Source organism: Cupressus sempervirens, chromosome 11 (assembly GCF_028749045.1).
Source record: "Cupressus sempervirens isolate cs-2001-9-10 chromosome 11, ASM2874904v1, whole genome shotgun sequence".
NCBI lineage: Eukaryota > Viridiplantae > Streptophyta > Pinopsida > Cupressales > Cupressaceae > Cupressus > Cupressus sempervirens.
In genome coordinates this window covers 638,734,104-638,761,553 of record NC_143128.1, presented here as the reverse complement: position 1 = coordinate 638,761,553, position 27,450 = coordinate 638,734,104, and the positions used below count along the sequence as shown (strand labels likewise).

Sequence of the window (27,450 nt, the reverse complement as noted above, 5' to 3'; positions counted from 1 at the left end):
TCCATTTCTCTTCTAGCTTCCTCCAACATTTCCTTTTTTGTGTGTGGATCTGAGTACATAGCTTTCTTGGTTTGGGATCTATGATTGCTAAAACTTCCTCCACCGAATTTGTTACTGCTATCAAATTACAGTCTCCCAATTGGGAGAGCCAACATCCCCATTGTTCCCCAACCCACACCATTTGCACAACATATTACCATCACCTTGATTGCTCTGACATTCCCGTGTGAAGAAGCCCCATTCATTGCATCTCTTGCATTGTATCATTGGCTGTCCCTTTATGTCATACTCAATTTGGCTTTGTGGCATATTGTTGTTGTTGTTATTGCCTCTGCACGTATTGATCGGGTAGACACACTTGGGGAGGCATTCGAGATGGCAGCTCTTGGCAGTGTGGTAGCAAGTGTCCCAGTACTTGACATGTCGCAGAATGATTTTTCTGGACAAATGGCTCTTGTATAGCTCTCATTTCTGCATTCTGCACACCATAGTTCTTTGTTTTCTTTGACCTTGTTCTCCCTCGCCATTTACTTCATCATTCGCATCATATCTTTGCGCAGAACCTAGATTATTAGGGACTTTCCATCATTGTTGCCATCACTTACTTTTTTCTTGTTTCTTGACGTTTTGATCTCACTTTCAATATTTATTTCCCGATCACAGGCCACCTTGTACATGAGGGGGGCGCCACCATCATATCCTTTAGAATGAAAGGAGATAAACCCTATATGAACCACATCTTTTTTAATCCATGGACTAGTTTATTCTCTAACTTTCCCATGAGCTCATTCAGACTACAGTGATATGCCCAAATAGTTTTTGCTCTTTCCTTGGTGTGTGTCATATATCTCCGCTACTAACTCGTCATCATCGCGTAATAACCTAAATTCTACTTCAAAGGCCCTCTTCAAATTGTTCGAAGTTGTCTTCTAGGTAGCTCCAGGGTCATTGTACCAATCGATGGCTATACCTAGCAAGGTGGCCGGTAAGGCCTTCACCCAATCATCTTCATCCTCTTATCCAGTTGCCTCTCAAATAGTCACACATGTCTTGCGATGTTGTGTTGGGTCTTCCAACCAATCATCATTAAACTTGGGAAGTTTTTGTTTGTCTAAAGTGTTTGACAGTTTTCTCTCTTGATTTGCACCCCCTATATTTCTACAAATTAGGCGGGTCAATGGTTCCTCCATGCCCCCCTGGTACTTCTCCTATACCATCAAGTTATGAGTCTTCCCTTCTCCCACCATCTTTGCATATACCTCGGTGGTACCGATACACTCTCCTTGTTGAGGTCTTTGGCTTTGTCCCTATTTTTACTTTGGTAGTAATTGCCAGCCCTTTTCTTTAGCAAACCGTACTCTCAAATAAGTCGGCTACTTTACCTTCCAAGCTTCTTTCTTTGTAACTAGCTTTTTTCGAGTGCACACATTGCTCTATTCCACCTAAATCATTTCTCCAACTATCAATGTCAACATCATTGGGGGTAGTATCAAGTACTACCAAGTGGTGACCCCTCCATATGATTCTCGTTGGTTTTGTGAGGGTTGAGGGACCCTTTAGCAAGGTGTCGGAACCTTTGTCGTCTCTCTATTTGTTGCAAAATTCATAGGCATCATCTCACACCAGCTTCGTTTTCCTCGAGTTGTGTCTCCTTATGACGTCTCCTGTCCTTATTAAGCAGGAAGGGCATTAATTGTTGGCATTACAAAATGTGCAATGCGTGTTTGTGTCGAGGGATCCTTCTATCAATTCCTTTCTTGGTATAGTTGTAGTATTTGTCATCTTCGTTGATTTGTATAGCCTCCCACTCTCCTTCTACTTCCACCAACCCGCGTGCTAGTAAAACCTCGAAAGTCTACCTTCAAGATCATACACCACTTTGATCACCATGAGATCGACCTATACCATACCTATGCGGAGAGCCCTATGTTCTTCGTCCTGTCGTACGTACTAGTCTATCACTATATCCCACACCTAATCAAGGTCTTGTGTCAGTTGATCCTAATGGGACACTTGTTTTTCTCAACGTCACTGTCTATGATCAATACTTATTAGACAAAAGGAAGGCCCATTAGACCTCCATCTTTTCACATGTCACCTTGAGACCAGGTTTGTACTAGGCAACAGTGCCAGAAATGTTATGGGCCAGATAAGGAAGTGCTTATATGCCTAAGTCGAGATGGATTGCACAAGATTGCATAATACCAGAGATAAATGAAATACAACAATAGTATGGAATAACATAGAATTACATTACACCATAAATAACAAACTGATATATCCTTCATAGCATAATCGTTCCACATTAAACACACCTTTCACCTGTTCGAGACTCCATACAAATAAACTTGACACAGTTGGTTAAGTCTCCGACCATCAGCAACTGATGAAACAATTAGCACCCCTTCGGACCGATGCATTGTTACATCAACTAACAAAAGTCTCATTTAATAGTTCCTGGCATAATTGCAACCTACACATGGTTATCATGGCCTAATTGTAGGCAACCATATTGCATCTTGCTCATATTACATAATAACCTTCTCCCTATGTTGAACCTTTGGGGGTTGTTGGTGTAAATAAGGTTTTACCAAAACACCTTTTCTTAAGTTTCACGTAGGCAGCCAACATAATAGTTTGTTAGAAGATTAGTTCCATTATTATTTAATGGTGTTAGTATGTATTAATAAGTTACTAGATTCTCTCCAGCAACCCTCAAAGTCTGATTCAATTCTATAAAAAGTCTGGTCCTTGTCAAATTCTCTCCAAATTCTCTTGCAAAGCTACAAATTTGCTGCAAATTCTGTCAGAGGAGACCAAGCACAATTTGCAGCGAAGTTTGAAAAATTTGGTCTCAGAACATTTTTTTTAGACTTTTTAAAAGTGTTTTTTGTCCTCCCAACCCTATTGCGAACTCTAAAAAGACCAGAAAAGATGTTTATATGTCATTTATGCATTTGCGTATGAAAATGAAAACCTGCTTATAAAGGAAATCTAAATTGACAATAGGTGACAACTAAATTGATGATTATAGAGGAATGTCTTTATAAAGATATGATATCTTTGAATCCTGGACATCAAATTTGTATCTCAACTTTTGATATAGCCTGGTTAGAAATGCTCTAACCAATACAAAATAAAAATTCAGATAACTTATCTTTTGATAATTCCTTTCATTCTCAAACTGCCCCCTTGATATGGAAATATGTTCCATGCATGTGACCAAGCAAGTTTATCAAGTTGTATGTATGGCTAAATGATGCAATTAATGTTCTATTAAACCAAAACATAGATTTGGTGGTGTATTTTGCTATATTCCTTCACTATTAGCAGATTCAAGTATAGATTTATTTTTTGTTGCATATATATATATAGACACACATATTCTAAAAATATCATATGTTTTTGTACAGATGATCCCAAAACGAATCCGAACCCAAGCCCAAAAAAAAAGATGAATTTCGAACCCGAATTCCGGAATCCGAACCGGCAACTTAGATGTATTACGTTACTTGCGGGTAGCTGCAATGATACTTCTGACTACCAATTCATTCCTTGTCATTATAAGCGAGGCACACGTGTACAATATTTCACATCTCAATACGTTTTTCATCTTTTTGGTAAAATATTTTGCTCCGTGAAGGCTATCCTACAGGTTGCAATTCTAGTGATGGAGTTTTACTGCAACAATCTTATCATGAAACCTTATCAAAACTGCTTTTAAATCTGCATTAAATCTTCTTTTTGTGTCAATTTAAATCATTCCTTTTATGACACATTAAATTTAGTTTTATGACATATATCAGATTTCATTTATCCTATCATATACTCAAACATTCTTTTGTTGTTTACTTCCAAAAGCAACAGCCAGTTTTATGTGATTTGCTTTCCTTTCTTGGCAGCCAAAAACACTTACTTTATTTTATCCAAATCTTCTCCACCTTGCCACCCAACATGAAACTTATATGAATTGATTTTCATAAATATCTTTCTGTTCTAACACAGGCAGATTTTCTCCTCTAGCTAAATATAGATGCTGCAGTATCACTATCAAATACTAGCCAAATTCTTTCGAACACAATAGCATATTCTTTCTAACAGCAGGTTCTTGTAACTTCTTGCATGCATCAAGTTTTGACATCAATGATAATTGTAAAACACTAAGATGATCCAAAAACATTGGCATCACAAACATCTGGTGTTGGTTCCTAAATCCAGAAGAAAATATTCTGCACAAGTGTTAAAGTATCAGATTTTATACTAATATTATTGACAGTGATATGAAGTGAAATTGAATAACGACTCTATACTCTGCAAAGTATATTGAAGGAATGAGAAATGAATAATATCTGTTCTGCTGAACTTGAAGACTTTTGTAAATATGTGTTTGTTGTGCTGCAGAAACAGGGCGGGAGAAGATTATATATATGTGGCAGACTCAGGTAATACAAGGGTCATGACCAATAGTCGTGACTCATATTTGAGTCATGTCTATTGGCATGACTGACCAACATATGTTTAATATTAACTAAGTCAACTTTATAACTGCCGCTTAATATATATATATATATATAATACCTTCTGCATATATATGAATATATATAATACCTTCTGCATATATATGAATATATATTAAATATATATATATATATATGAATACATATATATATATATATATATCAATAACCCTTTACTAATCTATACATTAACACTCCGTCTTAGATTAGTAAGATAAACACACATAAGAGGTCTTTGATCAGAAGACTTCTTTTATCCAATGTCAAAACATTGTGACATGTGAGAGTTGGCCTGTCGGAATATCAATTACATGATATTCACCAATCTCTCAAGAGCAATGGCCTATCAAAAACATCAACTTAATGATGATCACCAAATACTCAGAGTGGTAATGGCCTGTCAAAATATCAGGGCAAGATATACGCCAAGTACCGAGAATATATCTATACAAACAACTTGTAGATAATCAAATTAATGATATCAACCGCCTAGTTGTTGATTTACAAGATAAAGCCCTTGCATGAAACACTTAAAAAATGAATCATGCTACAAGTTATTGTAAGAATGTCACTTTACAACAACTTCTCCTAATACAAGTGAAATCCTTTTGAAGTCATCACTTCTTAAAGATTAACACATGTTTTATTTATAATATAAAAAAATGTACAAAATCAATTTCTCTGAGACATGTCCTCAGATTTTACAATCATACCAAGTTCTTTGCGAAAATGTTCCACTTTTGTTTTAGCAAGTGGTTTGGTAAGAGTGTCTGCAATTTGATTCTCTATACTAATATATTCCAGCTTGATTACATTCTTCTCAACCATATCTCAAACATAGTGGTAAGGTATCTCGATGTGCTTTGATCTATTATGAAACACAGGATTAAGAGATAGCTTGATGCAGCTTTGATTATCACAATAAACAGTAGTAGGTGGAAGTGGCTTCCCAAATAATCCAAATAGAAGTGTCCTCAACCATATAGCTTCTCTTGCTCCCATAGATGCAGCTATGTACTCAACTTATGTAAAACTCTGTGCTACTGAAGATTGTTTCCGACTAAACCAAGATATCATTGCTGAGCCCAATGTAAAACAACATCCAGAAGTGCTCTTACGATTTTTTGAATTTCCTGCCCAATTTGAATCTATATATCCCTTTAAATTTAATTCAATTTTAGTGTATTTGAGACCATATCCAATAGTACCACTGAGATACTTGAGAATGTGTTTTGCTACTACTAAACGAGTTTGTTTAGGTTTGTACATGAACTGACTGAGAACGTTTACAGCATAACAAATGCCAAGTCTTGTGTTCACCAAATACATTAGGGAACCAATTATCTGTCGATATAGAGTAGGATCAACACTTTCAGAATCTTCAATTGCTTCTTTTAGTTTCAAGAGCTTTGTTTCCATAGGAGTTTTCATTGCCTTACTATCCAAAATGCCAAATTTGTTAAGTAGATCCAAAGTATACTTGCCTTGATTTAGGAAGATTCCTTTTGAATGTTGCCATACTTCTAGTCCCAAGAAAGTGTAGTATTCCTAAATCTTTCATTTCAAATTCAGATATGAGATCTTGTTTACATTTTTCGATTAGATGATCTTCTCCTGTAATCAAAAGATCATCAACATATAAAACCATGATTAACATATCCCCCTGTATTACTTTGTAATATAAATTTGGATCTGCAATGTTTTTAGAGAAGTCAAGTTTAGTTAGATGCTGATCTATCCGTTCATACCAAGCTCGGGGAGCTTGTTTCAATCCATATAAAGCCTTTTTCAATTTGCATACATGTGATTGTTTATTGTGAATTTCAAATCCTTCTGGTTGTTCAAGATAAACTTCCTCTTCTATAACACCATTCAAAAATGCAGTCTTTACATCCATTTGATGAATTTTCCATCCCTTGGATGTAGCAATGGCTAAAACAGTTCTGACTGAGGTATATCTAGCTGCTGGAGCAAAAGTTTGCTCATAGTCTATTCCTTCCTTTTGGGAAAATCCTCTAGCAACAAACCTTTCTTTGTACTTGTCAATGCTTCCATCTGCAGCATGTTTAATTTTAAATAGCCATTTTGAGAAGACAACTAATTTATTTTTGGGCCTAGGAACAATATCCCAAACATCATTTTTAAGTATGGAGTTATATTCTTCTGTCACGACATCTTTCCAATGTTGATGTTTTATAGCTTCTTTTACATCAGATGGTTCAAATTTGGAGATTTCACTCATTAATGCAATGTAACTTGAGTATATATTAGGACGTTTCCTCTCCCTAATGAAATTTGAAGGAATGGAATTGTTTTCTTCAATTAACTTTCTGGCTCATAGAGGTCTTTTCTTTTCCTCGGAGGTGTGAGTAATGTCCATGGGTTCAATTGATTTATCTTCCTCCATTAGAGGCTCCCTCTCATTTTCAAAGTTTTGTTCTTCTAGACTTTCTTCTGAATTTGATTCATCTTTAGATCTTTTGTAGGCCAAATCTTCATCAAATATTACATCTCAACTTAGTTCAATATTCCTTTGTCCAGGGATATAGATACAATATGCTTTTCAAGTTTCACTATAACCTACAAAGATTCCTTTCTTTCTTGAGGGTTCTAGTTTGATTCTCTTTTCTTTAGGAATATGTACATAGACAGGACAACCAAAAATTCTTAGGTGTTTAACATCAGGTTTTGTTCCGGAAAATACCTCTTCAGGGGTCTTAAATTCAAGATAAGAGTGGGGACACCTATTTTGAAGGTAAACAGCAGTGTTTGAGGCTTCACCCCAAAGAAAAGTTTCAAGATTTTGATCATGAAGCATTGCTTTAGCAAAATGAACTATAGATATATTCTTCCTCTCAGCTATTCCATTTTATTGGGTATTATAAGGAACAAAACACTCCCTCTTGTTCCGAACAGTTTTACAATAATCTATAAAGATATCAAAAATGTACTCTTTACCATTGTCTGTTCTTAATACTTTTATTTTCTTTCCAGAAAAATTTTCTACAAGGGCTTTAAACTCTTTAAATTTGGTCAGAATTTCCTCAGATTCTTTACTTTTAAGAAAATAGATCCATGTCTTCCTAGAGAAATCATCCACAAATATGATGTAGTATAGAGAACCTCCTAGAGATGGAACTGACATATGACCACATAAATCTAAATGAATTAGCTCTAGAATATCTTTGGATTTGGTTTGACTATTATGGAAAGTAGTTTTAATATTCTTCCCTAGGGCACAACCCTTACAGATTCCTTCATGATATGGATTAAGTTTAGGTATACATGTTACCATTTTTCCCATAGAAGATAATCCTCGAAAATGACGATGACCTAATCTCCTGTGCCAGATTTCATTTTCTTTGAAGGAATCATGAATTAGAGCTGAATAAGAGATAGAGTTAATCTGATAAAGACATCCATGTCTAGAGCCAATATTGTATGCATTTTTAATGTTAGAATTCTTAGGCCAAGCTAAGACCTTTCCTTCTATAAATGTAATTCTGAGTCCTTCATCTTCAAGCGCAGAGATAGAAAGCAAGTTCCTTTTTATGCCAGGTACATATAGAACCTTAGTAAGTTCAATTGTTTTCCCCGATTTTAGATGAATAGTGCATGTTCCTATTCCCATTACAGGATAGCTTGTATCATCTCCAATGGTTACTTCATCAACATAGTCTTCTTGTAAAGAGTCCAGCTGTCCTTTAAAACCTGTGATATGTCGAGAGGCTCCGCTATCAATTACACATGTACTTGATCTGTTTGATGCTTCACTGGAGAGTGCTGAATAGAAGGCAGTGTGTTCAGAATTTTCTTTAGAGTTTTGAATGGTTGCAAAAGTAGCTTGAGGCTTAACTCTATCAAGGCATCTAGATGCTGGATGTCCAATTTTATTACACCTATAACATTGCATTTTGGAGAAATTTGGTGGCTTCCTTTTTCCCTTGAATTATCTTTTCTTCTTATTTACTTGAGTTGAAAGAACTTGTAAATCTCCTTTGGAAGAGGAAGCAATTTGACCTCAAGCTATTTGCATGCACTCTTCTTGTATACAATCAGCTTTAAGTCTTTCAAATTTGGGTAGTTTAGACCAAGAGCATACCCCTTGTCTGAATGTATCGCAAGATGATGGAAGACCTTTAAGAGCCATTATTGTTAACTCCTTTCCATCACAGATGTGTCCTATGGATGAGAGTTGATTTCGAAGTTTAGTTATTCTCATAAAGTAAGAAGAAATTTTCTCTTCTTTATTCATTTTAATATTTGACAATTTGTCTTTTAATGTAATAATCCGAACAGCATTGTTAATCTCAAACATATTTTCAAGAGCATTGTACATCTCATATGCATTGTCCAGCTCTGCAATTACAGGAAGTAGATGAGTTTTAACACCATCCACAATAATTTTCATCGCTTTGTTGTTGTCACTTTCCCATTTTTCATCATTTTCCTTAGGTGATGAATCAGATTTTTCAATAAATTTATTTAGGCCATGTTCTTTTAGTAAGAGTTTCAGTCGAAGCTTCCAGCCTGCAAAATCTAAATCCCCTTCTAATCTGTCCTCCAGCCTCATGCCATTCACCATTTTTTATTTCAATTAATATTTGTTTAAAATCTGATATCAGGATTGCTCTCTGTTTATTTAATAATAAGCCTGCTCTGATACCATGTTAAAGTATCAGATTTTATGCTAATATTATTGACAGTGATATGAACTGAAATTGAATAAAGACTCTATACTCTGCAAAGTATATTTAAGGAATGAGAAATGAATAATATCTGTTCTGCTGAACTTGAAGACTTTTGTAAATATGTGTTCGTTGTACTGCAGAAACAGGGCCGGACAAGATTATATATATGCGGCAGACTCAGGTAATACAAGGGTCACGACCAATAGTCGTGACTCATATTTGAGTCACGTCTATTGGCGTGACTGACCAACATATGTTTAATATTAACTAAGTTGACTTTATAACTGCCGCTTAATATATATTGCTTTTGCCGCTTTATATATATATATCACTTTAATATTATATGAAGATTTATATGAATCGATAACTTAATTCAACATATTATGTATTTTCATATATATATACCTTCTGCATATATATGAATATATATTAAATATATATATATACATGAATAGATATATATATTAAATATGAATATAAGATATCAATAACCCTTTACTAATCTATACATTAACAACAAGATCAATACTGCCAGCCAAAGTAAGGGGGTTTTGCACCAGTGTTACAGGACTGACTTTTAAGGATCATTCTTACTTAATGCTGCAAAATCTAACGAGTAATCCATTTATTTCATATAAACTTTCATTTGAGCTTCACCAAGTAGTCCATTAACATAGAAAGCATTTAATCTATTTTAACAGCATTACAAATCAATAGTGTCCTTGATGTCCTCTAAGATGCAATAAGATAAATCCATGTGTTGAATTCATGTTTTCAACATATTTGTTTTCTTTAAAGTTTCTTTCATTCATGCAATAGTATACATTAGTATCTAACATAAGAGAGGCATTTCTAGGCAGACATTATCTATTTTTGAAAAGCAAATGGAATTTACTGAAAATTAGAAACAAAAATCCAGCAAAGGAAAAGTGTTTGTATTTTCATAAATCCTAAATACTGGCTGTGCAAAATTGTAGGATGAATTCTCAATTCTGTGAAACAAACGATGGCATGATAAAAAATAATTTTGTAGGCAAGCTACAGATTTATAAAATATCAAACAGAGATAAAAAATATCGATAATCTGACTGGAATATTGCCTATGTGGAAGATTGTAAAAAGCTGTAACTGTATTCTTCAATGCATTAGCAAAAAAGATAGACGATCAGGAAAAACAGATACCTCACTTAGTCGCAAATCACGGCCAAACCGCAACTGTGTGGTTGGGTTGAACATATGTTCCATCCCATCAACAACTGATTCTGCTGTGGAATCCACTCTCTGCTTCCCAGAGACAACAGTCGCTTCAAGGTCAGTGGTAGATGAAGGAACAATCAATGGGTGCAAGTGTAATGTGTATGGTGCAGACATAGATATGAGATTAAGATAATTAGAAACACTCAGCACTTTATGAGCTGATCTCTCTGCAGTTGAACGCCCAATGGCAGTTAATGCCAAATCTTCACGCCCAACAAGAACATAAGCTGCTGCAGGCCAATCAACTGGAACAGATTCTCGACATCTATCAAGAGCCTAACAGAAAGCAACAACCAAACTTGCAATAAGAATATCCATAGACCAAAATCTAGTACAATCAACATTGTTTCTTTAACTGATTTTACAGGATCAATATTTATTACCTGAAACAAATAAAAAACTGTTGGAAATATTAATTTAAAGACAAAAAGCTTCATCACAAAAGTGCTGAGTGCCTTTAACAATTTGTAAGCCAGCGTCCCAGACATTTAATCAACCTCGAGAAACTGCCTAAAGTTACATTAACCTTATAAGGCCTATTTGAGATTTCTGATATAAATTTCAAGAAAAAGGAGAGAAACCAGATGGTTAATCTAACCAAACAGAATATCATGTGTAATTTGAATGGTTAAAGTAAGGACTGAAACCCTAAAACGTTACAAATAGTCACACAAAAAATGTCCCAGAAACCGTCCGAAGTCACTGACATGAAAATAGTATCTCCAAAAAGCTGTGCATTAGGCTTGCTGCATGCAGCTGCAGAGTAATATATAGGCTTTTTAAAGATTAAGAATGACAAAAGTTACAAGAAATGCATAAGACAAAGGTAATCTTCAACGAGTCTAAAAGCCAGCTAATAATCACCCCCATAGTCAATGCTTCTTAACATCAGAGTCAGTCATTAACATAAACTGCAGCAAAAATTTCCCTCTCCTTGTTCACCTTCTTCCTAATGTCCTCAAACCATATCTTGTTATTATATGAATCGGTGAAAAGCTACATTCCCCCAACTTTCAGGGACAAGGTCGGCAAGACGGATTTCTAGGATGGCAAAACTTTTTGGAGATTTTTTTTCGGGGGTGGGGGGGGTGGGGGCAAATGGGGACAGCTAGATATATATAGGAAAATTTTAAAAAATACATGTCATTCATATGAAACTAAGCACAAAGCATGTCATTTAAACATTATAGAACCTTAACATACACCTTTCGAATGTCATCTAAGAAATAATAACTGATTTAAGTACTCAATTGTCAATATGCATATCATTATGTGAACAAAAATATTTAAATAGAAGTTAGCAGTGAACGATATCATAAAAATCTAGAAATCTAAATATGCCCAAAGGCTAGAGGTCTGTCATAAAGTTTCATCATCATACTCAAATTTAACATAGAAAACAAAATATAGAAAAATGAAGCAAACTGTTGCTCCTATTCTGCCTCTACCATCATGGCATCAAAATCGGAGTCCTCCTCATTATCATCCTCTACAGGAAGTGCAATCTCATCTAATGGAATCCCAACCAATGCTAGTGTTGTCTCATCCTCATCTATTTGGGCCACATCCTCAAGATCAACGTCCCACCACAAAGCCAATCTCTACCTATACTTTGGAGTCTAACAATCTGCAAGCCGAAGAGCATTATACACTGCCACTAGCTTCTCTACTCATTTAGAGGTAAGTTTCTTCCTTTTGATAGAATGGATACATGAAAATGTGGACCAATTTCTCTCTACAGCTGAGGAACTAGCAACCTGTGCAAGGAGGGGAGTGTCACGTACTTTTAACATGAGTGAATCTCTCCCATGCCAAGTACACCATCCAATAGGATCTCTTTGTGCCAAAATCACTCTATCCAACCTCGTTTCTGGCTTACCCAAGTTTGGGCCATGACGGTTAATGAACTCAAGGAATTGTACACAAAGTGTAGAGACCTCTTGCGCTGAACACATCTTATCAATGGCTCTTGTGAAGCCATCCAATACCTCGAGATCATCACATGGTAGGCCCCTTCAAACCAACTTTGCATACCATTTGCGATTTAGAGCAAAGGTTGCCATATGAAGTGGAGCATTCATTATGTTCCACCTCCGCATCACAATAGGCCTAATATGCTCGTCATAAAACTCCAATGTAGGATCCTTTGTTGCAACAATTCTCTTCATCTTCCCCAACATGCTATCAATAGTCTCATATATCTCTCCTAGACTACGAGCGTCAGTATCAACATATCTAATGGCATCCACAATGGATGCTATAACACAGCAAACATAACTGCAAGATGCAAACAAAATTTAAAATCAGAATTAGAAATTTAAAATTTTTAAGTTAGTAACATTAAATTTAAAAATCAGCAACTTATCTCATTGTGGACCACCAGCTCTCATCAAAGATCCTTTGTATCACCACTTTTCCTTCAGAGGACTTAGAATAGGACCATCGTCCCCACTCTATATTCACCACCATCAATTCGAGGGCCTCATACGCCTCAATCATCCTCTCCATCAGCATGAAGTATGTGCAATACATATGGAGACAATTATAACTTAAAATAAAGTTAAACATTAATGATTAAAAACATCACATGTAAGTTTGTAACAATTAAAAATAAAAATAAACTTCAAGCAACTAAAAGTAAACTATGATTAAAATTGGCATACCTTGTCTCATTTGGTTTGAGAAACTGCTTCTTAGAGAAGGATTTGAATAGAGCAAGTGAAGTGTGGCAATTGTTGTCGATAAAGCTATAAAATAGCCGACGGGTAGATTAGCATGTAGTCAGTAATTATTATGTATTTTTCTTTTTGGGGGGGATGATGTTGTCAGTAAACTTATAAAATAGCCGACGGGTAGATTAGCATGTTGTCAGTAAAGTTATAATATAGCTGACAGGTAGAATAACATGTTGTCAGTAAGGTTATAATATAGCTGACAGGTAGAATAGCATCTGAAAGGACGCGTGACAGTTGAGTCACCCCTTCGGAATGGTAAATGTACACTGTCCGGAATGGACTTTGAATCATGGTTGTAATCATCATTGGAAGAACTATGTAATCTCTTCGGCATATATGCGAATAATAAAAGGAGTATTGTTGTGTTACATGTTCTTGTCTGTATGCATTAAACTATTTACCCCATACGGTAAACATTTGGCGCCATTGCCCTATGGACCTGAAACGAAAGCAGAGGAATGAAGACTAATGCCGAATCAGCTAACAAAAATAAGAATAAGCTAAAGGAAAAAAATGAAATACGCACCACACAAGGGAATTTAATTTTGGTACAACAAGTCGAACGTAGACGGAGGTTTCAACAGATTGTTGACGAACACCGAAGCACCAAGGAATTTTTGGAAGAGACTCGATAGCGGTTGGATTTGGTGGAAGAAGCAAGGAGGAAATTTCTTAACCTGTATATGCCGAGGGAAGAGAATCCAGACGGAAGAGAATTAACTTGCATGGCTCGGAGTGCCGAGGGAGCACGAGCATGGAGTGAACTCTTCATCCGCAATCCACTTCCAAACAAACAACTTCACTTAACGAAGACCCTTTTTCACCAAGTAACGTGGTTGTTGGAAATAAGACGACTGTCTGAAACAGCGCAAGTGTGCAGAACAGTGCGGCTAAGCAGAACAGCGCGGGTGTGCAGAACAACGCGAGAGTGCAAAATAGTGCGGGCACACAAGTACCTCAAACTCGAATAGTAATGGCTGGACCAAACGAAAAATTGCCAAAGTTTAATGGTGATGGAATGACCGATCCAATCAAACATGCAAAACAATTTGGACAGCGAATAGCGTAACAGACACGAATGAATGGGTCCGACAATTTCCAGCAACCCTAAGGGGTGTAGCAATTGATTGGTTTGCCGACACGGATCCCCAAAAATTAACTACATGGGCGGGAATTAAAAAGGAGTTTATCAACAAGTTTCAATTGCTGCGAGATGACAATGAGATCATAGCAGAAATATACACCACAAAGCAAGGGAAAAATGAAACAGTCCGTGTATATGCCAGAAAACTAAAAAAATTAATAAATAAAATAAAAAGTAAGCTGGCAGATGGGCTGAAAAAGAGATCGTTCATTGAAGGACTACGCCTGGAGTTAAGTACGAAAATGAAGATTGTGTTGACATCATCATACACCGAAGAGTACAATCGAGCGATGGACTTAGAGAGTGAAAAGAAAACGAAAAAGAAGAAGAAAAGTAGCTCAGCTGACTTAGATGACACGTCTTCAGAAGAAGATAGCAATGGTGATGAAAAGGACAGTAAGAAGATCCGAGCTCTCCAGAAGGATATGATCAAAATGATGAAGGAATTTAATAATATGCAGAAAGAGACAAAGGGAAACGAGCTATGGTGCTCAGAATGCAAGACAGAAGGTCACACGAAGGGGTCCTGTCCGAAAAACCAATTCTATGATATCTGTCAGATTATGGGACACTCCACAAAAGAATGCCCCTTCAATATGAAAACAAGAGGGCATCAACATGTGCTCCTGACACAGGAGACTTCCACGTCGGGAGGAAGTGGAAACACTAGCAATGACGATGCCACTTCGGGTGGGTACAAAAATAATAGAAAAGAGCAAAACAACAATACCAACAATAATAATGGGGGCCGCAGCTGAATTCAGTATGATGCAAACGGTCGCCCGATGGTTCAATGCCGAGCATGCAATTTGTGGGGCCACTTTGTAGGGAACTATATATCAACAAACGCACCAAAGTTGTTATGCAAATGGTGCGGTCCTGGAGATCATGAAGATGCCAAGTGCCCGAAATCAGGAGTGAAATTGATCAGCATCGGCGCGGACGATGAAGTCTTCGCAATCACTTGTAAACAAGCAAAACTATACCCCGACCCGATAGAAGAAAAGAGGAGATTGGAAGAAGCACGGGCAGAAATTGAGTAAGCATCGTAGGCAGAGAAATCACAATTGAAGGACACTACTGGTACCTCAACGAGGAACTGCACAGAACAAAACATCATAAGGCAAATATTACAAACTAAAATACCAGTCTAGTTAAATCATCTGATCCTCACAATGCATCAACTACGGGCAACACTCACGAACATAGCCTCGACTGCTAAACTACCAGGAGAACATGGAAGGGAAAAGGAAAGCAGAACAAGTGCAATGGACCCAATGCTGCTAGCACTCACATCTAGACGACATCCGGCGGTCGTAGAGATGGGCGTATTAGGAACAATCCTTTCAGACACAATTATAGACGGAGGTTCAGGGGTAAACATCCTACTAGAAGATACCTAGAAGAAGTTGGGACAGCCAACGTTGTGACCACCTATGTTCCAATTACTAATGGCGGACCAACATGGCATTAAACCTCTCAACGTCCTGATGGCACAACTATTGACTATTGGAACACAGTCATTCCTACTCGATTTCTTCGTCATCCCGCTGAAGAGGAGAGGATATGACACCATTCTGGGCCGAGGATGACTCGTAGAAGAAAAGGTTAAGCATGACTGGAAGAAGAATACACTATCAATGGAGAGCAAAGGACGAAAATTCATTATTGATTTACACACACAAATGGTGGGCGAAGAAGCCGTATCATCTGATTCCAAAGAAGAGAATGAAGAGAAGCAGCGATTAAAACCCAATGAGGAGAGAGTCTTATTGTTGGAAGGTGGATCAATGGACGATAATTTGGATTCGGTGAATGGCCTTTTCCACTGGCAAATGGAGGATTACAAGCTCTTTTCGAGCTGTAATATGTTAAGGGTCAATGAAGGTGAGAATAAAAAGGGAAATGAATGTCCAAAGGAATACAGAGAAGCGAAAGATGAAAAGGCAGTTAGGACTAAAGCTGAAGGGAAGGACATATAATACGAACCCAAAAAAAGGAAAGATTCTCCCATACGGTACACAATAAACCGACTGCGCAGAAAGAAAATGTTACATCGAACCACGAATATAGTAGAAAGGTGCTGGCAGCAAGGAAAACACATCATACAGTCTACAACGGAAACAAAGAGGAAGTGTTTAATAAAGCTTCAGCAATAAGGAGTGAAGGTTCTAAAATCAAAAATACAGTTATTGATGGCAAGGAGTGGCAACCGAAGGAATTCTTGGTACCGAGTTTCGAGAATAAACTGGGCGATATGGAAAATATAAGGGAAAGATCGTGTAACTTAACTAAACTTGATGAACAACGATTGTAGGCACAATGGGCCACGGAGGTGACATAGAACAGGTACAAAGCATGGCATGATAAGCACCTAAAACTGAACAAGTTCCAAGCAGGACAACTGGTGTTGAAGTATGGCGGACGAAAACGAAATTAAACCAGGGAAGTCTAAAGTCAAATGGGTCGGGCCATACCAAATCCAGGAAGTAGGTGATAATGGAGCAATAAAGCTATGGACATTGGACGGGCAGGAAATTCCAAACATGGTGAACAGTTCCAAGTTAAAAATGTATCATGCGAGAACTGTTCGCCCATTCATGAATAATGAGGAGCAGTAGTAAAGAGAGAAAGAAAAGAGGAAAAAAAAGAAAAAAAAGGTTATAAAATCATTGTACGGCCATATAACTAACCTATAGAAACCGTATGGTCCCTTCCCAGCACCGTACGGCATCTTGAAGCATCCTGGAAGCTTCGTACGGCATTTGAAGATAGTGGACGAGCAACATGGAAAACCGTACGGGGAATGTTTATGAAATTGACCGTACGGGCATTAAACAAAAACTATACAAGGAGCATTCGCAGACCGTACAGACATCCAAGAAAACTGTATTGTTAAGTTGGAGACTATAGAACACCATATGGTCACGCAACAAACAGGGGGGAGATACACTGTAACTGTACGAACACCATGACACACTGTATGGTTTACATAGAATAACATACGATGTAGAAAAGAGAGGAATTTATGAGATCTGGTGACATTTGTACCGCTTCTACCACCGTACAAGCTGAATAATTGAGAGACCGTACAATATTTTAAGCCATTCATAGAAACCTTGCAAGAGGGCCATATGAACGCCTAGAAGGAGAGGAATTCGTGAAACAAGGTTGTATGGAGAAGTAATTGACCTAACTAAGCAAAAGAACAAATGGAATCTACAAGAAAGAGGAAGTGGAAGATTACAGCTAAAAAAAAAGAAAAACGACAGCAAATCAAAAATGTTCAGAATGAATAACGCATGATGCCAAAGGGAAGGGAAAGACATAAACAGGTAGCAAAACATAAGCAGTTGCTAGAAAGAGTGTGGGATCAAAAGAAAATCACAAAAATGGTGTATTCCATAGAATTTTGTGTGACTTTTAGAGTGTTAATTTGGTCTTGGCGGCGGGGGTGCTACCTCTCGACCCCGTTGGGAGCGTTGCTCCCTAGACCCTCAATCGCTTCAGTTATCAATCGTGGGAAGTCTGACCAGTTGATGAGACATGGAGCTGCTGCAGGCATGGAGTGTCTATGTACCAAAGGTGGAGGGAACAATAGAGCAAGCCTTTCGAGAGGGGTGATACGCTTTGAGGCACTCGGAGTAGGTGTTGGGCGTGAGGCTATCTTGGTGGATGCATAGAGCTCGGGAGGAGTTGATCATCCAGTTGAAAGCAATACAGCGACACCTGGCTCAGTGTACCCAGGAGTTGGAAGCAGAGAAAGTGGCATGCGTGGATATTTTGTAATTGTCGTCCGGAGACAACTTTTCTTTTTGGGGGGGATGATGTTGTTGGTAAAGTTATAAAATAGCCAACAGGTAGATTAGCATGTTGTCGGTAAAGTTATAAAATAGCCAACAGGTAGATTAGCATCCGAAAGGACGCATGACGGTTGAGTCACCCCTTTGGAATGGTATATGTACACCGTCTAGAATGGACTTTGGATCATGGTTGTAATCATCATTGGAAGCACTATGTAATCTCTTCAGCATATATGCGAATAATAAAAGAAATACTTCTATGTTACATATTCTTGTCCATTGTCTACATGCATTAGTAAACCATTTACCCCGTACGGTAAATAGCAATTGCATATAAACATTTGCACTTCTCTAGCTTCTAACACCGCATGTTTCACCCATTCAAACTTCCCAATGTCCCTCACTGCATTGTTCAATGCATGAACACAAGGGGTCCAAAAGATGTGCCTTAAAGCACCCACTATCATAAAACCAGCTAATTTGCAGACAAGTGCAGAATCTGTAATAACCTATACTACAGTAGCTGGCCCAACCTTCGATATGCCATCTCTCAATATGGTGAGCTGAGCTTATGCATCCTTCTTTCCTGAGCAATCTATGGCTTTCAAAAAATAAGAATCGATAGGAGATGTGGCAATAACATTGATGAGTGGTCAATGTCTAACATCGGTCCACCCATCCATCACAATATAGTAGCCTGTACCAACCCAAGTACATTTCATATCCTCAAACAACAAAGCAACCCCAGAGTACCTTTCATCTAGGATGATAGTTAGTAGCTTATGCTCACTAGGGGATACAAATGAGGGATTCAAATTCAATATATCTTTCACCATTTCTTTAAAATAAGTGGAATGAGTTACATAATATGAGATACCATTAGCAAAAAAAAATCTACCAATGGATGTCGCACACTTTCCTTTGCTTGTGCATTAAACAAACTTTCCATTAAGCCCTTCTCACCACTACTCATCTTCCTCTTCCCTCTAGACTTAGTGGGGCTGCCACTAGTACCAATGGCGGATGACATATGCCTAGATGATTGTGACTGAATAGATGGTGATGTCACTATAAAATTTTGCCCCTCCATTTCAGCCTCTAAATGCAATCTTTGGTATTCTAATCTTTGTGCATCAATCAAGTCTAGACAAGCTTTGACTCCATGGCATGCAACTCCTAAAAACTATGAATTCATCTTTGTATAGCTACCGCTAAAATCATCTAGACAAACATAGCAATCCCACACCCTAGGCCTCCTACATTCTTTTTATCTTTTGGCCTAGGTGTGACAAATTGGAGAAAAGGTTTTTTCGTATTAAAAGGACCCTTTGCGAAATCCTTCATGATGGTGGAAGGGCATTTAAATAAATCATTTTTAGAATCAGCTCCTTTCCTAGTCCCACTACTAGCAATATCACCCCCAGCTCCATTTTCCTTCTCATCACCACTACTACTAGTACTTCCACTACTGCTCATTGTATTTTGTTTTGAGATTTAAATATGCAATGAAAATATGTGCTAAAACAAATAAAAAAATATTTTTTAAATCAGACTTTTGAAGCTCCAAATTTACTTTAAAAATGGAAAATTGAAGCATAAAGAATTTCATAGTTAGTGCATAATAGAGGAAGCTCAAACCCCTGCTCAAGTTCATGGAAGCAAAAAAATCACCTCTTCTTGCAAAATGAAAACCCCATCCAACTACAACACACTCCAACTTCACAAGTAAAACCAAACAAATGACAAAAGAACCATAATGTGGTCTTTTTTTACCTTTTAGAGCATTTGGAGGGGTGGGGCCTACCTGGGCGACCAAGTTAGAAGTAAAAAATTTATGGTTTTTTATTTACCTGTTTTTGTTTTTCCTTTGCAAAACTTGGGGACAGTCGATTGTCCCTAGTAAGGCCAGAGGACGTCTAGGCGTCCAATTTTTTTCTCCCAGACCTCCCCAAGTACCGCGGACGTCTCTTACAATTTTTGCCAATCTAGGGATAACGAGGGGACATCCCATACCCCTCCCCCCATCTCGTGGACATCCCCATCTCAGAAACCTTGTCTTTCCAAGCGAGAACACATCCCCGAGGTACGTAGGTGAAAAGCAACAAGACCATAAAAGCATAAGGTTGCATCATTTGTGATCTAGAACTCTAACAATATAGATCTAGAACTCCTAGAATATTTTCAATGTTGTTTTTGGATTTGATTGTGTTATTATTTTCCCCTAATGCTTTCTCTCTTCATCCTGAGGATGGATCACAAAGTGTGATCCAAAGCATTAATGAAAACTTATAACAAAATTGAATCTAGAAACAACATTCAAAGTACTATTATGGATTGTAGAAATCTGTTTACTATTACTCCTGGAATGTTGTAATAAAAAGAATTTGTATTCTTACAATATCTGAGTTCAAATACAATTTTATCTTTAAATGCCACATATCAAATGTCATCAAAATGAATCTACTAGTTAGATATCACAAAAAGGTCAGACTGAAGAAATTAAATAAATAAAACTAAAAAACCCATCCATAAAGCATCAAAAAAAGCATGAGACTCATAATACACGGCTTTTGGTAAAATAATGTGCTTCCCAAATTGGCTAAATGATGGACATAAAAGCAGTTTAATCTTAATTCAAAATTCAATATTTATGTTGGCAGCAAAGGATAATCCTCATGTAGTTGTCATCAGTCGAACCATTAAAGATGAAAAAATGAACTATACAAATGCTCCTCTTAAACCTATGGTTCCTACTTGAACAATGAGGCACACACAAAGGTCTTTCACTCACTATTGGCAAGGCTTGCCAATAATTGAAGAAAGGTGTACCTAGAAGGCATCCAATGACAATATTTAATAATATCAAAAGGTGAGAATGTCCTGATTAGTACTAAATAGAATAATCAAATTTCCTTGAGTGTTGAGGTTGGTAATTATATAAGACAATTCAATAACAATCATAGTGGCAATCAAAAGATAAGGATCTCGTGACTTTTAGCTCAATGGAATCAGTTATAAAAAAAATTATTTCCCCAAATAGTTGTGTCAGTAAACATCATTCATTCAAATGCAAGGGAACTTCTCTACCAATGTTTTAGAAAATGAAATAGTTAACTGTAATTATAAGGAGCGCATTTATCACAATCCCTCTACATGCAACTAATCCCCCTCCCCTAAAAACCATATTAAAAATGACATAAGAACTCAATGATAAAATATGAAGATCGCAACTACAAGTTTTATGCTTCCATTACATTGTCCTATGTTTGGTAACTTGCATTATTTAATTTTTTCAAGCATGCAACAAAATGAAGTGGAAATTATTCTTTTGTAAGGAGCCATAGGATCAAGGCTGTAGATGACTTGCTAAAGACCAAGTACAACCAGTCACAACCAGTTATAAAGGAACACACACCTACAAATATGAAGGATGAAAACATTGACAACAACACATTTGAAGCTTTTTCAGGAGCACTCAAACATATTACATTCAAGGTTTGAGAAGCATATCTAGATAGGAAATAACAAACCTAACCATTTCATTAAAAAACTTTAACCAAAAGAGTGCCCAAATAAAGCACACCATATTTAATGAATTCAACTTGGATGCCTTCATAATATATTACATTCCTAGTGCATAACTTCTTAATAGCACTCTTGGTTATACACATAGAGAAAACAATAAAAGATGATAATGGATTTTGGGAAATTAACAATATGTTGTTGGGGTACACCATATAGTGAGCTAGTATTGGAAGCTTATGCATTGGAGATAATGGAAAAGGATGTAATTGTAGTTTTCTTAGGAAGTAGATCTACCAAAAGTTCTGGAGAGTACTTAAGTCACCTAGAAGGATGAAACTCAAACTTTAGTTCATGGAGAAGAAACTAATACTCCCCATAGCTGGATGATATCGAGCAACTATTAAGATAGGGAAAAAGATGCAATTGTCATCAAACCATCAATTCAATGGATAGAAGCTAAGTTACCGGATGTGCACCTTTCTGATTTGCATCGGATCTAGATGTGCTCTGGTTTAGATGCATGCTCTCATCCAGATGCATGCGTCAAATGCTCTCCAAACATGCATTTCAGATTGTGGGTGTGCACCAGATGTACAACCTACGCATCAATAACTCAAATGCACACCTAATGCACATTTGAAGCGTGCCCGGGAGCAACCACTAAGCGATCACTTTTTGTGACTTCAAAAAACTCAATAAAAATATTTCTTTCCTATTTTTTTTTGCTCAAAACGGTAAAACAACCCTTTATGAAGCCATTCAACCTAACATATCAATTTTTTGCTCTTTTGTCCTCATCTAATTTTGTCTCAATTTTGACAATACAAAGGGCAAGTAGGTTTTTCCTAAGGGAATTGTTTGTTGGTCCTAAAACGATCCTTTATAAGAACATAATTATGTGAGCCATGGAGTTTTGTGTGGCTTTAAAGATCTTAATTTAGTCTTAATTATGGACAAAGTAATAGTTGCATTGATGGTTAGAAAAGGTAATAGTTGTTTATTACGAGAATAACTTTTGGTATGAGAAATGACAAAGCTCAAAGCAAGACAAAGTATAGATAGGGATGCCCAACCTAACCAATTGGATCATTAAGATCCTACTCTCGAGCAATAGCCATCATCCTTTACAATAGTTGATCTTTTTAACACATTTTTCTACCGTGGTCTTTGAATGCTCACCTCTAAATGTTCCTATGAAAAAAAATGCCCAAGTATTTTGAAATAAGGTTTTCACTATTTAAGTCGAGAAGATTGGTTATTCTTTGTTGCCATGATTTTGGTGTGTTAAAAAGGACTACTTGATTTGCCTCTATTGATTGTTTTTCATGAAGCTTTTGAGCATTCGGATAATGTGTTGTTTATCTTGTGTCATTTGCAAACATTTAACAGGTAAAGGATGTGAAATTGTGCATCATACATAACATTTTCTTTCTTCTAAAATTCTCTACTTAAAGCATTTGCTAAAATGACAAAGAGAGGGGAGAGGAGAAATATCTATATGAACTCTAGTGCTTTGAAAAAAAACGCATGAAGTACCATTATGATGATCGAATATCTAGAAGCAGAGCAGCAATTGAAGATCCAATTGTCTCACTTTTATTCAAACTAAGATTTTTCCATTACTTGACTAAAAATCTCCACTTGACTTTGTCGTAAGCCTTTCTCACCTTTAATTTCATGGTCATGCCTTTAATATTAAAAGTTTGAATAAACCATAAAGCCTCATTTGAAATTGATTGTTTTTGTGCCGATAGAACCAAGTCTTAGGTAGGGAATTGACACTCTCACTACGACTTAGTGATGAACATAATAGAGTTACATTACCTAAACTACGTTTGCAGTTGGAAATTTCTAGATGATACTGAAAGCTCTTAATTGGGTTGCATCCTCAATTGAAAAAATCATCTAGACAATGTGTGATTTCTCAAGTGATGACTTAGAAAAGATGATATTACTCAGATCAAGAATATCCTTTGGATACCATTGATTTCCTTGTCTCAAGATGCATAAATCAAATTGTGGCAAATGTTTGAAAGGATGGACCAACAAATAGAAGAATGGGCAAGTTGTCAAAACAACAAAGACAGTGGAGATGTACTAAATAATGAACAAATTGCTATCAAAACCTATATTCTTAGATTTGAATCTATAAGGGAGGCAAACCTTTCTTGCGAGAGCAGTGAAGAACCTTACATGCAGTGAAGAACCTTACATGGAATGTCTAAGGCTTAAACACTATTGATTAAAGGTGCTTGTTTAAGTGTCATTTAGAAACAAGTAGAACAATATTGGTGCTCATACAAGAAACAAAATTATCTTTGAGAGAAGTGGCTATCTTCATTTTTTTTGAAGTGTTCTAATAGGGATTTTATAGAGAGCACACATGTAGTTAGAGTTCATTGGAGATCAAACAAGGTGACAATCAACACCAATTTACCCTCTCACTGTCAAATGGAAAAGGTTAGATAATTGAGTTTCACTGTGGATTTCACCCTTTTAATCAAATATAGTTTGCTTGAGATTGAAGGTAAAATAATTGTATGGGGGGATATAAGCAATGAAATATTTCCAAGATACGTGTGTGGTAGGCAGTGATTTAAATGCGATCTTGGACCTAAATGAGAAGAAGAATGGTGTTGGGTGTATTACACTCCAAAAAATGATTTCTAGTTCCTAGTGGAGATAGCAGACTACTCTATTGTGCACTAATCACTGAAATACACATGGAATGATTGGAGTAGATTTACTAACATAATAGATAGGCTTGATTGTTTCTTGATTTTTGAGTCATGAAGGAATTGATTAAACATACCCCCGTCTCTCATTTATCTAACACCTATCTTGGATAATTTTTAAGTGAAATTGGAAATATTAGAAGTTATAAGGGGCTGATCTGTAAACTAGGATTTACAAGTTTTATAACTTTAATCCAAATACAAATTTAATCCCTGATCCAGGCAGTAATTGTGTGGTATGTATTTTAAAACTGTTGAAATTACAAGAAGAATAAAGCTTAAACTCATAATTTAACAGTGTTTAATTACATAAAATAAATAAATTGAAAGAAATGAGAGTAAGAAAGAGAATAAAGAGACACAAACAATTTGAAATGGAGTTCATCCGCGTAGGACTAGGTCTCCAGGTCCGCTTCTCGATTGAGGGACCACTTTATTAATTTTGCCAAGCAAAACACTTTGTTACAGAATCCAAGCTTCAAGCATTCACAGTCTCTTCTATGCACTTGAAGACAATACACAATGCCTTTGTGCTTACCCTCCTTTACAAAAATTCTCTCTACAAGACTATTTCTTTCCTCAAGGAATAATTACTTGAATAATTTCTTCAAATCACCCTTAGCTACCAATGCCCAAACTCACTCCCTTTTATAATATTACATTTGCCTATTATGGTAGAAACCATAATATTTTACAAATATTTCAAAATCTCCCTTACATAGTAAAAATATTCCAAAATTCCCTCATATCTACTATTTAACCCCCTTTTCCTAATTAAATCCATTACATTTTTGGACTTACTTTTGTTTAAATGGCTCACATTACTTTGAGCACAATTAGGGCTAATGGAGATAGGGAATAAAGCTCCAACATAGCCGACCAACTCATGACAAGTATAACATCGACCACATCCAATCCCGAAAATCGCGCTAGTGCAGTTGGTTGTGGATGGAAATAATGTGTTCGACGTTATGGGTTCAACCCATGTTGTTGCTATTTTGTCTGCTAGCAGCTTTGTCCTTTTGCACAGTTTAAATAAAGTAACCACCTAATGCAATTCAAAGTTCACACTTGGTGTAATGGTGGAGTGATAATGTTACACATTGTAAGTCCTAAGTTCGAATCTCGTGAGAACCATTTTGCATAACAAAAACCTCATTGCCACATGTCAAAACAGAACTACTCTATGTCATATAACTGCTGTTTGTACCAGCTGACGTCATCATTTTGACTTAATCTCTTTACCATCTTCAAATGAGCATATCTTCCACATACGAACTCCGTTTTCAATGAAACGAACATGGTTGGATAGATATCGACGAAATCTATAATTTGAAATCCATTTGTAACTACTTTTGAGTTGGTCAAATTTTACCTTTTTGGTCAACCCTTGTTTAGCATGTTTGACCCGAACTTTGACCAACCATAACTTCTGCACATGATCTCCTTTCGACACGATTCAAATTGCATTAGGATTGTATTATCAAGCTCTAGTCACTGATGTTGATACTGTGAGATTCTATGACTATAAATTTTTCAAGTTCTTTGGATCCACCTGGATCACGGGCCAAGGGCTCCATATTGTTCTGAGAAAGTATGGCTCAAGCATTCGGATTCGATTTGTAAATTTAAAATATGTCGGATAAAAGATCTCAGGGGTATCTATTTGAAAATGTTTATATTCCATAAGAAACTTCAACGACTCTGAAAATTTGAAAATTTGCAATAAGGAAGTGCTTTGCGACATATTCACTAAGAATTGAAGCAGAGTTGACTACTTGAAGTGATGTTGCTACACACTTAGTAATGAATCAACTAGAATTAATCAAAGAAAAAGCCCTTATAGCATAATGTTAATCAATTTGTGCAAGAGAGGAAACTTATTGGAGATCAAAATAAAGTGAGACTTGGTTGGCTAAAAGAGACCCAAATGCAATTTTTTCTGTCAACTTGACAAAAGCTAAACAATTGTTAAACAGATTTTGTTAGATAATCCCATACAAATTCAATGCATTGGTGTGGCACATTTCCAAGATCTACTAAACAATGACATTGATGAAGACATCCTTAATCACAGTTTTTTAAAAATATTTGCAAGGGGACCACAAAGGACAATATTTAGTTTTTGATAAGCCAAACTGCTTTGAAGGAGGTTTTAAAAAGCTACACTTACTTTGCATCTAGACAAAGCTAGGTCTTAATGACTTATGTACAATAATCTTTCAAGTTTGTTGGGACTTTGTGGTATGAAAAGAAGGTTAAAGCACGAGGAGATTTTTACATCATCTTGAATCACACTATGTGATCCATCATCAAGATGAACATGAAACAGAGCATAAGGAGTAAATGAATAAAGTTGTAAACTTAACTATTAGAAAGATGGATAAAGTAGGAGGAGAGAGAGGGAGTTGGGGGTCTTTCATGTTCATCCTGGCGATGAATCACAAAGTGTGATCTGAAACGTTAATGCAAAAATATTTACACAATCAAATCCAAAGACAAGTCGTAGATAATCTCATGGATTGTGGAGAGCTACTAGTTCCTCTCCAACTTAAAATTGATGTTGCACCAAATCCCCAAGCGATGTCCAAATATAGCAAGGCCATCACTAGTCCCCTCCTAAAAATGTTGAACCCATCCTAAAAATAGTAAAGTGTCTCAAACAATCTGGAATGCCTCACAATGCCTCCTAATCCATCTCCCAATCTCCTAAAAAATAGTAGATTGCATCTAATATCTAAAATGGCTCATAAAGCCTCTTGCTTAGCTCTGTTGGCTCTGGGTAGTCAATGAGCAAGCTAACAACAATTGGTACATCAAAAGTGGCTCCATGGACCTTTTGCATTCTCCTCGACAAAATTAGGCCCCTCCTAAAATTCAAGAAACCATCTAACCCTAGTGATGTTGGACAAGCTGCCAAAATGTGGGCAGAAGATGTCTTCTGCAAATCTGCAATCCTTAGATGGGTTCCCTATCTGTCTTATTGGCCTGCGACCCCACTGGAAGGTAAATCGCTAGCATGCAACACGATCACTTGGGGTAC

General features: G+C 36.7%; 1 protein-coding gene across 2 annotated transcripts in view; it reads right to left on the bottom strand.

Annotated features, from left to right (window-relative positions):
* Positions 1-27,450, bottom strand: part of EMB2771 (E3 ubiquitin ligase) — a 313,580-nt gene that overhangs the window by 184,962 nt on the left and 101,168 nt on the right. For both annotated transcript variants that reach the window (XR_016358446.1, XM_089808665.1), the window contains exon 12: positions 10,391-10,741. Coding sequence is in view for 1 of the 2 variants with exons in the window: in XM_089808665.1 (XP_089664791.1) it covers positions 10,391-10,741 (351 nt within the window). In the remaining variant the exon portion in view is untranslated. The remainder of the gene's footprint in view (positions 1-10,390; positions 10,742-27,450) is intronic.